This window comes from Nannospalax galili, unplaced genomic scaffold, assembly GCF_000622305.1.
Source record: "Nannospalax galili isolate Female #2095 unplaced genomic scaffold, S.galili_v1.0 scaffold68, whole genome shotgun sequence".
NCBI classification, from domain to species: Eukaryota; Metazoa; Chordata; class Mammalia; order Rodentia; family Spalacidae; genus Nannospalax; species Nannospalax galili.
The window spans coordinates 679,062-692,453 of record NW_008358189.1 but is presented as its reverse complement, the minus strand read 5'-3'; the positions used below and the strand labels follow the sequence as shown (position 1 = coordinate 692,453).

Here is a 13,392-nt window from a genome sequence, read left to right as displayed (position 1 = left end):
CAAGTTGAGGGCATTGGGAGTTGGAATATCTGGCATCTAGGAGGGCAGGAATAGTGGTGGAAGATTCTGGAGACCTGGATTGCAGGACTCTCCCTCAGACTCACTCCAGGCCTCCTAGCCTGGTAATAGAGTACCAGCATGCCCAGACCAGGCCTCCCAGTGGCTCCTCACCTGGTTCTTGCCCTGGGCTTAAGTTCCGTGTTGAGGAGAAGAGAGACATCTCTATACCTGTTTTCTTTGATGATGGGCAAGTCTGAAGTTATGCTCTTCCCGAGGAGGCTCTTGTACCCCCTCTGCTCCAACTCTTGAGTCCCAAGTGCCCTGGGCAGTATCTGCTAGGGCTGCCTCTGTGACACTCACGACATTCTTCATTGTAGAAGACACTTCGGGGGATGGAGAGCTGGACCTCAGCGGCATCGATGACCTCGAGATCGACAGAGTGAGCCCTGGCTCCCCTTTTACCCATTGGTAGTTGGGTTTTTGTGGAGGCTGGGGATGGCCTCCTGGCTCCTGGGCCTGTTGGTTTCCTTTGGCCTCGCTGGGCCTTAGGACTTTCCCAGTCACGGCAAGAGGGTGGTCTCAGAACAGCATCTGTGCCCCAGGCCATGCTCCATAGGCTCCTTCCTCCCAATTCCATCCCAAGGCAGCCTCAGCCTTCACGTGCCCTTCTAGAACCTGAGCTGCCCCTGTCAGGACCTTGTTGGGAGAGCCCTGAGCTCTTCACTTGACCTTGGCACCCACTGCATCACAAGTACGTTGTACATCTCCAGTCTCCAAATCCCAGAGGTCCCAGGCTGCCAGGCTGCACACTGCTGCTCTGCCATTTATCTCGGAGATCCCCCCACCAGGGCCAAGGAGCCCTGAGTACTGCCTCATGGCTGCAGCGTGAGGTTGGCCAAGAAGGGCAAAGGAGTGCACAGGTTTCTGTGCTGAAAGGAGGCCTTCCCACATCCTTCTTGCAAGTTAAGCATATAAATGGGAAACTAGGTGCTGGAGAGATGGCTCAGCAGTTAAGAGTACTGGCTGCTCTTGTGGAGGACCCAGTTCAATTTCCAGCACCCACCTGGCAGCTAACAACCAAACCATCTATATACTCTAGTTCCAGGGGAATATAATGCCCTCTTCTGACCTTCTCAGAGGGCATTTCATGACATGGATGCACTTACATGCAGGCAATACACTCATACATATGAAATAAAAGTAATAAAATATATTTATAAATGGGAAGCTAGTCGCTGAAGGCCTTTCACTCTGTTTCCTGCAGTATATCCTGAATGAGTCAGAAGCCAGGGTGAAGGCTGAGCTGTGGATGCGGGAGAATGCAGAGTACCTGCGGGAGCAGAGGGGTAGGTGCCCACCCATTCATCCCCTGGGCCCTGGGGTATGACCCCCGCTTATGCCATCCGCTTTGTTCAACTTCAGAGAAAGAAGCAAGAATAGCAAAGGAGAAGGAGCTTGGCATCTACAAGGAGCACAAGGTAAGTGCCTGGTGGTCTGACCCCACCTAAGGGCTACCTGATAGGAGGACGGCGTTTCAGGAACACCCCTCCCCCACATTCCTCGCTGCTAGGTTGCCGCGTTGACTACATGTCCCACTATGGATGTTTGTGCTCCTTAGCTTTGGGTGAGGTACACAGCACAGGCCCAGAGCAGACTGAATGGAGACACAGGGCTGGACCAGAGGTCCCTGGGCTTGAGTTCCTTGTTGACACAAGCGCCCTCATCTTTGTGCCTGTTTTCTTTGATGATGGGCAAGTCTGACAGTAACACCCTGCCTTGCTAGTTGTCTTGGTGACTTGGCTCAACTGCTCCTTCTGGGGCTTCAGGCACCTTAAAAGGAATTGAACCTTTGAGGGACAAAGTGAGAGGAAGATATGAGTTGGACTCCTACTGACAAGGCAAAACTTCTGGGGCCCAGAGTGGAGGCCGAGAGAATGGGTAGCACCTGCCTCAAACGAGGACCAGGGGCATGGGCAGGGAACTTGGTCCAGAACTCCGTGCTACCAGGCAGCGTGTTCCATGTTCTATGGGGTACCTTCCTTCCGTCTCCATAAGAGGGCTTTGCCAGGCAGGTGGTTATACAGAAAGTGAGGTAGGAGAGGCCTGTGCTAGGAGTTGCCAGGGTGATCTAAGCCAGCTTGGACCTGCTGTTTCTGTGTCTGGAACTCCTCTAGGTGGACCATAGCCGGGGCTCAAGAGCAGATGGCAGGTGTCAAGCTAGCACTTGGCTAAAGGCATTGCTTTTGTGTTTCATTTAGCCCAAGAAGTCTTGTAAACGTCGGGAGCCAATCTTGGCCAGCACAGCCGGGGAAGCCATTGAGAAGATGCTGGAACAGAAGAAAATCTCCAGCAAGATCAACTACAGTGTGCTGCGGGACCTCAACAGCAAGGGTGGAGGCAGCCCGTTCCAGGAGGACACACGGCCCCCAGAGCGGGCCAGTGCCAAGAGGCTGTCACGGAGGAAAAGAGCAGCCAGCAGGAGTGGTACTGGCCCCGGGACCAGCGTGGGGAAGAGGTACTGTCCCATTGCCTGGCTGGAGAGGCGGCCAGCAGAGGACCATGCGTCAGATCTGGACTGTGGTGCTCCAGCAGGGCACCCAGGAGTCACACTTGTCCCACTGAATTCTGACAAGCCATCTTCCCCTTGCTTTGGGGCCTGAGTAGAGGGTCTTTGGCAGCAGCAGAACCTGCTCCATCTCCAAGAGGTGATGCACACTCAGTGGGGCTGGGCTGTCTCCAAGTCCTGCCACGCCCCTCTCCCTCTGTAGTCCTGAGGCTGTGCCATTGGCTGTGCTGAGAGGAAGGAAGCAGCTGCAGGCGACCCCGCTGATGAGGACAGGGAACCAGTCAAGAGCCACAGTGTGCTGGTCTCGCTGGACCAGCATGCTGGATCAGTGTTTCTCTGCAGCTCTGACAAGAGGGCCTGTTGGCTCAGATGCATGTGGCCATTTTTGTGCTATGACTTGTTCTTGGGTGATGAGGTCCCACATTAGTGTGTCCCTCTGGCCCTGGATCTAGGCCGGGTACCCTGTGTGGCACGCATCACCTGTCCCAAGCTTTCCTGTGAGAGGCTATCTGCTCATTCTCCATGCTTGGATTCACCATGGCTTGTCCAAGAAGGAAAGCTAGAAAGGCTTTTTATTCACTTGGGAACACACATCTTTTCTATTTTGCTATCGTGTTGCTTCCACTTTGCTGTTGGTGGGTTTTGGCTTTCTTGTTTAATAATATGAAACCAACACTCCAGGGGCTAAATCAGGAGGGTAGTGAATTTGAGGTCAGCCAGGGCTACGTAATGAGACTGGTCTCAAAAATAACCAAAAGCAGGCTGAAGAGATGGCTCAGCTAATAAGAGAGCTTGCTGTTCTCTCAGAGGACTTCACTCCTTTATCAGGCTCACAACTGCCTTTAGCTCTAGGGGATCCGGTGCTGTCTTCCAGCCTCTGGGTACCTGCACATATGTGCTATCCTCACATAGGCACCCATATATACACATAAATAAAATAAGTTTTTTTTGGTTTTTTTGAGACAGGGTCTCCCTGTAGCCCCAGCTGTCCTGGAACTCACTATGTAGACCAGGCTGGCCTGGAACTCACAGAGATCCGCCTGCCTCTGCCTCCCAAGTGCTGGGATTAAAGGCATGCACCACCATGCCCAGCACTTTATTTTTACTTTATGTGTATGAGTGTTACGCCTGCATGTATGTAAGTACAACCATGTTGTGCAGTGCCTGCAGAGGACAGACAAGGGCATTGGATCCCCTGGACCTGGAGTTACAGATGGCTGCTAGCCGCCATGTAGGTTCTGGGAATCAAACCTAGGTCCTTTTTAAGAGCAGCCAATGTTCTTAACCTCTGAGCCATATCTCAAGCCCCATTCTTTTTTGTTATCATTATTTTTATTTTATGTGTATGTGTGTATTGCCTGCATGTGTGTAAGTGCACCCATGTCTTGCAGTACTCATGGAGGACAGAAGAGGCCATCGGATCCCCTGGAACTGGAGTTACAGATATGGCAGTTGTTAGCTGCCATGTGGGTACTGGGATTCGAACCCTGGTCTTCTGCAAGAACAGCTAGTGTTCTTAACTGCTGAGCCATCTCTCCAGCTCCCCCATTCTTTTGTTTTTAATTTTTTTTTTATTTTATATGTATAAGTGTATTGCCTACATGTATGTAAGTGTACTTGTATTATGCAGTGTCTGCAGAGATCAAAAGAAGGCATTGGATTCCTTTGGAACTGGAGTTATAGGTAGTTGTCAGCCACCTTATGGGTGCTGGTAATTGAACCCGGGTCCTTTGCAAGAGCGGCTAGTGTTCTTAACTGCTAAGCCGTATCTCCAGCCCTGGCTAGGCCTCTTCCACTGTCACTGTGACCATCTTGTTCCGTAGGAGTGTTGTCACAGTTCTTATCCTGAACCCCCACAGTGGGTGGCACCGTAGCCTTCTTGTTTGGTAGAGGTGTCCCACAGTGGGTGGCACTGTGACCATCTTGTTTGGTAGAGGTGTTGTCACAGTCCTTATCCTGAACCCACACACAGTGGATGGCGCTGTGATCATAGAGTCTCCTCAAGTCCCAGCCCTGATGTGGCTGTCTCTATGGGGATCTTTCTGGGATGCCTTCCAACTACTTCTGTATACAGGAAGGTGTTTAACTTCCCTCCATCCATTGTGTTCCCAGAACCTGTAGGGGTCTCCTGTTGCTCATGGGTCTTCCCTTGGCCCCATGGAGCACCAGGGCGGCTTACCTATCACCTGCAAGTGCTGGCTCTGCTTTGTGCTGGGAGAGTTGGCAAGGCTGCTTTAGGCATGGCTGCTTTAGCTTTCTATGAGGGGAGCTGGGTTTTCTCAGTGCCCTTTTAGCCTCTCATGGGGTCAAGCTCTGTGTTTCAGATTACTGAGTGGAGAACTGGGGGTTTAAATTCCCATTGCATTCCTCCTTGCACGCATAGCAGACCAGGTAGGCCTGAGGTAAGGTCAGGGCAGATCCCAGGGCTTGCCTCTACTAACCCCCAACCTTGGTGTCCTCACTGCTGGTCACTGTGACCTGTAGCACCAGCCTTATCTGTTTAGCTTCACTGGGCAGGGGTACAGAGTCTGATGGTTCTGCACACACAGGGCCAAGCTGAAGCCTAACCATGTTGTTGTTAGTGCTGGGAGAGGCCTGTCCTAGTGTAATGATTCTGGTGTCCTTTGTGGCCCAATTGGCCAGCTAGTGGGAAGCCTGTTAGTGTCAGAGTTTGTGAATATGAGGTTATGAAGGCCTAAGGGCTGGGGGTACCCCCCACACCTGTATTCATGCTACCCTTACTGAGTATGGGCAACTCAGACAGTTCCAGCAGGAAAGGGAGAAAAGCCACAAGCTCCACGGTCACAGCTTGTTCTAACAGCTATGAGCCTGAGATACCCCCTTTTCAAGGGCAGACAGAAAGGCAGGTGAGTGTGGTGACACTCAGCATCTCCCTCTGGGAAGGTGTTACCGTGGTGGGTCCGGTGCCCTGCTCCCAGCTCTTTGCTCATTCAGAGGCTCCTGGCTACCCCCAGACTAGACTCAGGCTAGTTTCTGCACAGCAGTGGTGGTGCCTGAGCCCCACATACAGCCCCCACCTGTCCTCAGCTAACAGGAAGTGGCCTGTTGAGGGCTCAGCTATCATCCTCCATCATAGGGTGTTTATGAAAATGCACTGTAGCATTATAGTCAAGGCTGAGAAGCTGATGACTGGGACTAACAGGTTCCTTGAGCCTGTGTCTGGTGGGGACTAGCCCTACGACTGAGGCTATGATCTGAGGTAATACCATACTGAACTTATCCTCTAGGCATTCACAGACCCTTCCATGAGACCTGGCCAACTGGTCTTGGTCCACATGGGTCCCGGAGGATTCTGGCTCACACCTCTGAGCACTCAGAGCAGGCTGAGATGTTCTGTCCCTGTTTCTTGTTACAAAGTTCTCTTCCTGGCATCAGAGGTTACCTAGTATGTCATAGCTGGGCAGGATGTCAAAGACGTCTGTATTTGGAGTGCCTAGAGGATGGGAGGTAGGCCTGGTGTGAAGGGACTGCTGGTAAGAGTCATGGGGTAGTGCTGTGAGCCAGGTGGGGGTGGACTCAGGCTTGCCTACCTCCTTCCTCTTCCTCATCACTCTTTCTTCTCTTCCTCACCTACTGGAGACTACAGATTGACCAGTGGGAGGTGTTTATGGCATCTCCCACATGGTCACTGCTCATGGCCCCACACATCTGTCCAGAAGGGGCTGGAAAGACAGTCCAGAGCCTTGAACTTGGGGTGCCTACCACATGGCCAAGAAAGGAAGCAGCTGACCGCTTTTGCATTTTTGTATTGTGTGCATGTATCTTCCAACCAGGACAGAATGATGACAGGCATTGATTAGTGCAAGATAGCAGGGCAGATCAGGATGGATAGAGCTGGACTTTGTAGGGGCCAGCAGCAAGGGTGGTACATAGTAAAACTGAGGAACAGGTGTGGGTAGGATGAGAGACTTGAGAGAGACACCATCGTGTGTGTCAGCATGGACACAAACCCCATCAGGTAGAACTACATGCTGCTGGAGGCACATTCCACACCACTGCATCTGCAGCTACAGGATGGCTGGGACCACTGAGTTCTTCCTGGTGTGCCCTGAAGATGCCAAGCCCACTTTCTCTGCCCAGCATAGTAGGGTTCTGGTAGAGTTGGTGAGAGCTGTATGTCTCTGAGAGAATGTGCCTGTGGAGTGGCAGGTTTGGTTTCTGATGTACAGCTGGACCAGACATGAGACCTTGCACCTGCCTGGACAGGGCCTTGGTTCTGTCAGTCAGTGGTAGTCAGCAGCCAAGGCTGGACTGAGGCCATGAAACCATGAGGCCACTCCTATGCTCTCTTTCAGGTTGAGGCCTCTGGTATCTGCGCAGCCGGCTAAGAAGGCAGCGGTAGAAGAGGTACGTTTTCCTGCACAACTGGGGTGCAGGGCCTCAGGAACACAGCAAGTTGCCATCAGGCTTGGCAGGGAGAAGCTCAGCTGGCTGCTGCATGACTGCTGGCCTGGTACCAGCAGAGAATCCTCAAGTTCAGGGTGTGAGGGCTCCTGGGTCACAGAAGTGACAAGGTGGCAGGTGGTAAGGGTCTAGGTATGTGCCTGCTGCTCAGGGGCTTAGAGTGAGCCAGCCCCACTTTGGACTGGTGTGGGCAGAGGCCAGGTTGCATACTTTGGGATCCTCCCTCTGGTGATAGCAGCCTTGAGGGAGGGAAGACTGGACCTGTACAGCCCCAGGACACCAGAAGCAGCCAGTGGGTACCAAGGGGCAGGCTGACCCTCTGACCAGGTCAGGTGTCAGGCAGGAGCTCTGTAAGGCCTGTCCAGGGCCAGCTTGTAGGAGCCCAAAGTTCCCTTGCCATCAGGAGGGCATGTGCACTCCTGCTCTTATCCCAGAGGCTGCCCTCTCCTTCCAGGCCTTGCTTTCCAGCTCCCCTGCCCTGGGAGCTGAGCCCGTCAAGCCATCGGCAGTCTTGGTAGAAAGTGGCCCTGTGTCATACCACGCTGACGAGGACGCGGATGAGGAGGATGCTGAGGAGGATGATGGGGAGCCCTGCGTCAGTGCCCTGCAGATGATGGGCGGCAATGGTGGGTGGGGCCTACGTGGTTGTGGCCCCATACAGGAACTTGGATTGGGCCTCCAGAGAGAGAAAGCATAAACTAACCCCCTCCATGATCTCTGAATACAAGCCTGTCAGCTCCAAACTAGATTTCTCTGCAAAGTAGAGATCTGAGTGAGGACACTATAAAATGGCCACGTTGAGCCCAAGGCTCTTCAGTATGTTAGAGCTGGGCAGGGGCCAGAAGGCCAGCTCCACAGGAACAGTGAGCAGCTGCTGTGAGGTCATGAGCTTGTTGAGAGTCAGCAGGAAGATGGCTGGCCTGTCAGTGGGGAGCCTCAGGTTGACCACACTGCTCACAGTGCCAGCCCCCCGGCCCCACCCATAGAGTATATGTCAGTCCACCAGCCCCAAAGACACGTAGAGATAGACAAGTGGTGGGACCTGTGAGATGAGGCAGTAGGCTTGATGTGGGAGGGAGTAGCCCAGGGTATGAGGGTGGCTCTCTGAGGCAGCAGAGAGGTGCTTAGACTTCTACCAATATCCTCTGTTTGCAGATTATGGCTGTGATGGTGATGAGGATGATGGCTACTGAGTGGAACTCAAGCAGACAATATCCTGGTGTTGGACTCCAAGTGTACCTGTGTCATGGGGGTCACATGGGCCCTGGGGCCGTGGGTCACAGACATGAGTTCTGACACTGGGGACCAGGCAAGCACAGCCCTGCTTGCTTTGAAATTCTCATCCCATGGCCACATTGTGGCCCTATGGTACTTACTATTGGGAATCATGTTTTGAGCAATGTAAGGAATATTTTTACCCAGCAAGGGAAACCATCTGTCTGTTATATGTAATGAAATGTGATCAGGGAATAACCAAGGGCTGAGTCCCACAGCATGACCTAGTCTACCAGTCATTGAGCCACCCAAGAATTCTTGTTTTTTTCTTTTGTGAGAGGGTCTCCCTGTAGCCCCAGCTGGCCTGGAACTTGTTAAGTAGACCAGGCTGGCCTGGATCTCACAGGTATCTACCTGCCCCTGCCTACCAACTGCTAGAATTAAAGGCATGCACCACCATGCCGAGAACCCAAGAATTCAAAAAGGCAGGCATTGTCGTGTTCTGTCATAAGGAAGCACAGGGGGCCTCACCACTCAAGAAAACAGAGGACTAGGTTCCCAGCTCCACACTCCAGAACTGCTCTTAACCTGCTGCCCTAGTGTTCTCTGCCCCACTCTCCTGTGGTCCTGCTGGAGCTCAGAATCCCAGGAGGGAAAGGCTTTGGGCAGTGGACAAGTGATAACTGCTGCCCTGACACTAGGCAGCTGTAGTCTGGAGCCCCTGCCTTTAACTGCAGCCCCAGCTTTCTGCTGAGACTGGTAGGAGCTCCCTACCACCTCCAGCACTTGTTCACTGTCTTAAACCACCAAGGGCACGAGTTCCTGCTCAGAACTCTCCTGTTCAGAACTCAGGAGGTGTGCACCCAGGAGCCCACGAAGCTGCCCGGTTGCAGTCAAGTTCATCAGCCGTGCTCAGGAATTGGAGACTAGACAACCTTGTGTGTCTGCAGGTCCTTGGTTGATGCCTCAGCACAGTCTGCAAAGAGTTTGGGGTTCTGGCCCTGCCACACGGAGTGAACCTCAAGAACCTCACCCCTCCTGTCTAACCTGGGGCTGGCTCAGTGCTCACGGACAGAGGGGTAGTCGGGAAGTCCCCAAGCTGCCACCTAGAACTCTTCATGTGCAGGCCCAGGGGCTATTTCTGTACTCTTACCTCAGGCCCCCCTTTCCTAGATGCAGCCCAGGCTCATGAACCTCCACTACCTGGGCTGAGGCAGATCTGACTATCTTAGACCAAGAGCGGGGGCCAGGCCTGAGAAGATGGTGTAAGGAGGGGTGGGAGGTGAGCTTTGCTGCAGATGGAACCAGACAGGTAGGATGGGCATGGAATGGTTCTGATGAAAACTTGGATTCTGTATGTGAGTGTGTAAACCACAATCGGGACCACCATAGTGCAGGGGCCAGCATCACTGGAATGGGAACAGGGCTATGGTGGGAGAGGCCTGGCACCAGGCCAGAGGACTCAGGATGTTCATATGTGGCAGGCCTTGCCTGTGGGATAGGGAGGATGTGAGAATGGGAGGTGAGAATTGGGGAAGGGGAACTGTTGGCACTGGGACGTGAGCAGGGGCCAGCCTGGGGATAGCAGGTGATAGGGGCTGTTCTGTATGGTGTTCTGAAGTTACTGATCCCCACAGGATCACAGGCAGGGATGAGGGACACTGGTGGGTGAGGAGTGTTCCTAGAATGTGGGTGAGTAGCATGTAGCGGGAGGGTCTTGGAATGGTGGGGACCCAGGTGCTGAGGACTAAGGCTACAGTAAGGGGCAGCCATGCAGTGGGCAGGGGTGCCTTTGGGCTAGACCAGAGCCACCTCCAGCATCTATGTGGGCCCCAAGGGGCCATTTGGGTCTGTATACTCCCATCCCACAGGCACAGTGGACACCATGGGAGCTGAATTCTGAAGTAAAAGCTAGACACTGAGCAGACTGAGCCCTCAAGAGGATTGGGCCTGTAGGCACACCACCAGTTACCTGCATGGTTGAAGTCCATGGCCACAAGGGGGTAGAGCTGGCTCTGGGTCTTACCCTCTGGTGGCAGCATGTGGCACTGCCTCATGAAGGAGTGGAGGCCTTGACCTTGCTGGACATGGACTCCCAGTAGTCAAGGCGAGACTTCAGGTGTGTCACAAACCTGGTCCCATCACTGACCTCCCCACTCTATAGCTTGACCAGTAGGGGGTGCCCCAGGACCAGTTTGTGCTTACTGGGAGGACTGGCAGGATGCAGGACCGGCACACAGCTCCTGGAATGGCACACCTCAAAGGCTTCTTCAGCCCTGAGGCACCTGCTGGACCTCCAGGACCCTTTCCAATCCCTGACCTGTCCCAGTCATAGGACCCAGCCACCCTGAAAAAGTGCCCTTACCTCTTAGGGGACACTGAGGGATCGATTAGTCAGCTCTAGGTAGAGGAGTGGAAGTCTCCAGGCCATGGGGGCTAAGCGGGTTGGGGTAGCTAGCCTGTGAGTGGTAAGCAGGTGGGGGTTCTTTAGCTTGGGGGGGGGGCTATGCAGGTAAGATCTCCAGTCTATATAGGCTGAGTAGGTGGGGGTTTCCAAAGGGCTCTTGGGCAGGAGGCCCAGCCCACTACATATTAGGTAAGCTCTAGTCGGGTGGGCCTTTGTTTCCTTGATCAGCATCAGTATCTGCATCCTGAGCTACGTGCCTGGAGGGCTAGCCAGTCCCTGGAGGGCCTGGGCTAAGGCAGGCTGGCACAGGGTGGGGACAACGGTCAGGCTCCAAGGCTGCAGTTGTCGCCTGAGGCCTGCCTAGGCCATCAAAGGGGCCATGGGCAGTGGTAATGGGCAAGCTCCTTAGGTTTTTCTGCCCAGAGAGGAACCTAGCTCCAGAAGCCATTGTCCCCAAACAATGGACCTGGTTTAGACTTGTGAGGGCAGTGGCCCCAAGCTGATGGGACCCAACCCATGTCAATCATCACCCTCTAGTCGTCAACCTGATCCTGGCTCTAGCCTGTCCCTTGTACTCATTCTGCCATGCCGTTGGTTACTGCCAACCTAGCTGACTAGGCCAGAGCCAGGGAGAAGCCATGACCCACTGTATAGTGGGCATTCCCAAAGGTAACACAAAGGTGGGGGGGTGTCACTGGTTTCTGGACAGCAAATATGAGCTCCCAGTCCAGTCCTGCTGTTCAGGTGGAGGCTGACAGGTCCAGGAGGCCTAGCTGGGACTGACGGAGAAAGCCATGTAGGTCTAGTCAAGCCTGATGGGCCGAAGGGAGCACTCATTTGGCAGTGTGATGTAACTGCTTCCCCCTCATGAGAAAGTTGTGAATAACTTGCAAGTTGCCACCATGGTTTCAGCCTCCTGTCCAGTGGGGCTGGACTGACCCCTGCAGAGATGTTTTGGGATAGGGGCAAAGGCCGGACTGGTGGATGAAGGTGCGGATTGTGAGCAGGATCCACATGCTTTTTCAAGAGATGTGGCATAAGCTCACAGAGTGGCTTCTGTAGCCCTTTAAGCACTCATCTACAAGGCACTTGCTTGGCCCGCGTGAAGGGCTGGTGTACTACCTCCCAATTCATGAAAAAAGGTGCTACACCACACACAGGTGAGTGTGTTCCATGGCGGAGCTAGTGGTACACTCCAGCTGCAGATGGGAAGCGGGCACAGCAGACGGTTCAGTTGGGTCTCCCATTTCAGCCCACAGACCTATCCTGATGACAGTCTGCCCTGTGCCCATCACAGTTCTGTGCTCTGTTGGGAGCCTGGGATGGGTTACCAGGTCACCTGAGGCCCCAGTACCTCCCAAGTTCCCGTCTCTTAAAAGCCCTTTTCCAGAACATTTCCTCCCAATCACAAAGAATGGGAAAGGCATTTCTGTCTTTCATGGGTTATTCAGTATAGGCACTGACAAATCCTGAGGTTTGGCAGGACAGCAGGGGGACACCAGCATTTGACTCACATACCTGATGTGGAAGATGAATCCAGAGGTAGGGTGGGGTGAGCAGACCCTGCCTACAAAGGAAAAGTAGGGCCGTGCTAGGCAGCCAGGCAAGATCCCGGCAGAGCAACATGCTTTGGTGTCTCTGTTCCAAAATCCCCTGGCAATGGCTGGGAAGGAGAGCTGGACCAGGGTCCTGCTGACAGTTCAGTAACGCCTAACCCTAACCCTAAGGCCCATGGAGTGCAGGCACCCTGGATGGGGAGGGACCCAGAGAGCCCTGCTGAGGCCCTAGGGTGGCAGATGTGTGGGGTTATATTAGGACAGCTTTCCAGATTCCAGGTCAAAATGGGGCACAAAAATTTCAGGCATACAGAAGAGACGTCCCCACATACCTGGGACCCACATGATAACACGTGAGGGCAACAGTGATTGTAGGTTATGGGGAGAGGTGGGCGGGACCCTGTGACAAAGCCACATGGGCCACTTGGGTAGGAAATGATAAAATCCCCAGAGATTGGGTGTCCTGCTTTTTACAGAGTGGAGCAGCCCAGCAGGGGCAAATGGCAAGGCCCAGAGGCAGAGGTGTAATCTGCCCTGAGGCCTGATGGCTGGGCACAAGTGCTGTGAGGGTAAGTAGGAGAGCTGGGGCCAGGGCATCCCCATGCTGGGCTCTGGGTGAGTCATCACTGACCCAGTGTTCAGGCGCCAAGGGGGCCTAGGCCACTTAATATAGCAGGAAGCCATGAGGGCTGATAAAGAGCGGAGGTTGGAAGCCAAGGGCTTCCCACTTCCTGCAGCCTGAGTGATGGGGTCAGGCACCCAGTAGGTATCTGCTTTTGTAGGACCATGTGTCCACAGCCTGGTAGGTCTGGCTCACAGAACAGGTTTGCCCTGTGATCTGTCTAGTTGCACCCTTGGATGATGGGGCAAGAAATGACCCAATGGCTGCAAGGCTGTCTGGTAACTGCCAGGAGGAAGGGTTTCTGCTCCAGGGCAGTGCCAGAGCAGGGACACAGTCCTAGTCAAGGAGGCAGATGAGAGTGTGGTGAGCTTATCCATCTGGCCAGACTGCATTTGGGATAGACAAATACCTAGGAGATGGGGTGCTCCCAGTTGCAGTAGTTACCCAGTCCTTGGTGTGAGTTCAGATGAGGCCTGCTAAAAGGCCAGCAGCCCTGTGGTGGCCTGTCAGTGCTTTCCAGCGAGTACAGCCCTTCTAGACCTCAGCACTCAGCCATGCTGTGACCATAGCCGATAGCTACAGGACTGTCTACCCCCACCCC

The 13,392-nt window shown here is 53.8% G+C and overlaps 1 protein-coding gene across 5 annotated transcripts in view; it reads left to right on the top strand.

Moving 5' to 3' along the window:
• Positions 1-8,489, top strand: part of Brf1 (BRF1 RNA polymerase III transcription initiation factor subunit) — a 50,152-nt gene extending 41,663 nt beyond the window's left edge. For all 5 annotated transcript variants that reach the window (XM_008856376.3, XM_008856378.3, XM_017795182.2 and 2 more), the window contains 7 exons: positions 378-439; positions 1,265-1,346; positions 1,423-1,478; positions 2,259-2,515; positions 6,883-6,934; positions 7,446-7,617; positions 8,147-8,489. In XM_008856376.3, the coding sequence (XP_008854598.1) occupies positions 378-439; positions 1,265-1,346; positions 1,423-1,478; positions 2,259-2,515; positions 6,883-6,934; positions 7,446-7,617; positions 8,147-8,184 (719 nt within the window). In that variant the 3' untranslated portion in view covers positions 8,185-8,489. The remainder of the gene's footprint in view (positions 1-377; positions 440-1,264; positions 1,347-1,422; positions 1,479-2,258; positions 2,516-6,882; positions 6,935-7,445; positions 7,618-8,146) is intronic.
• Positions 8,490-13,392: the final 4,903 nt, after the last annotated feature.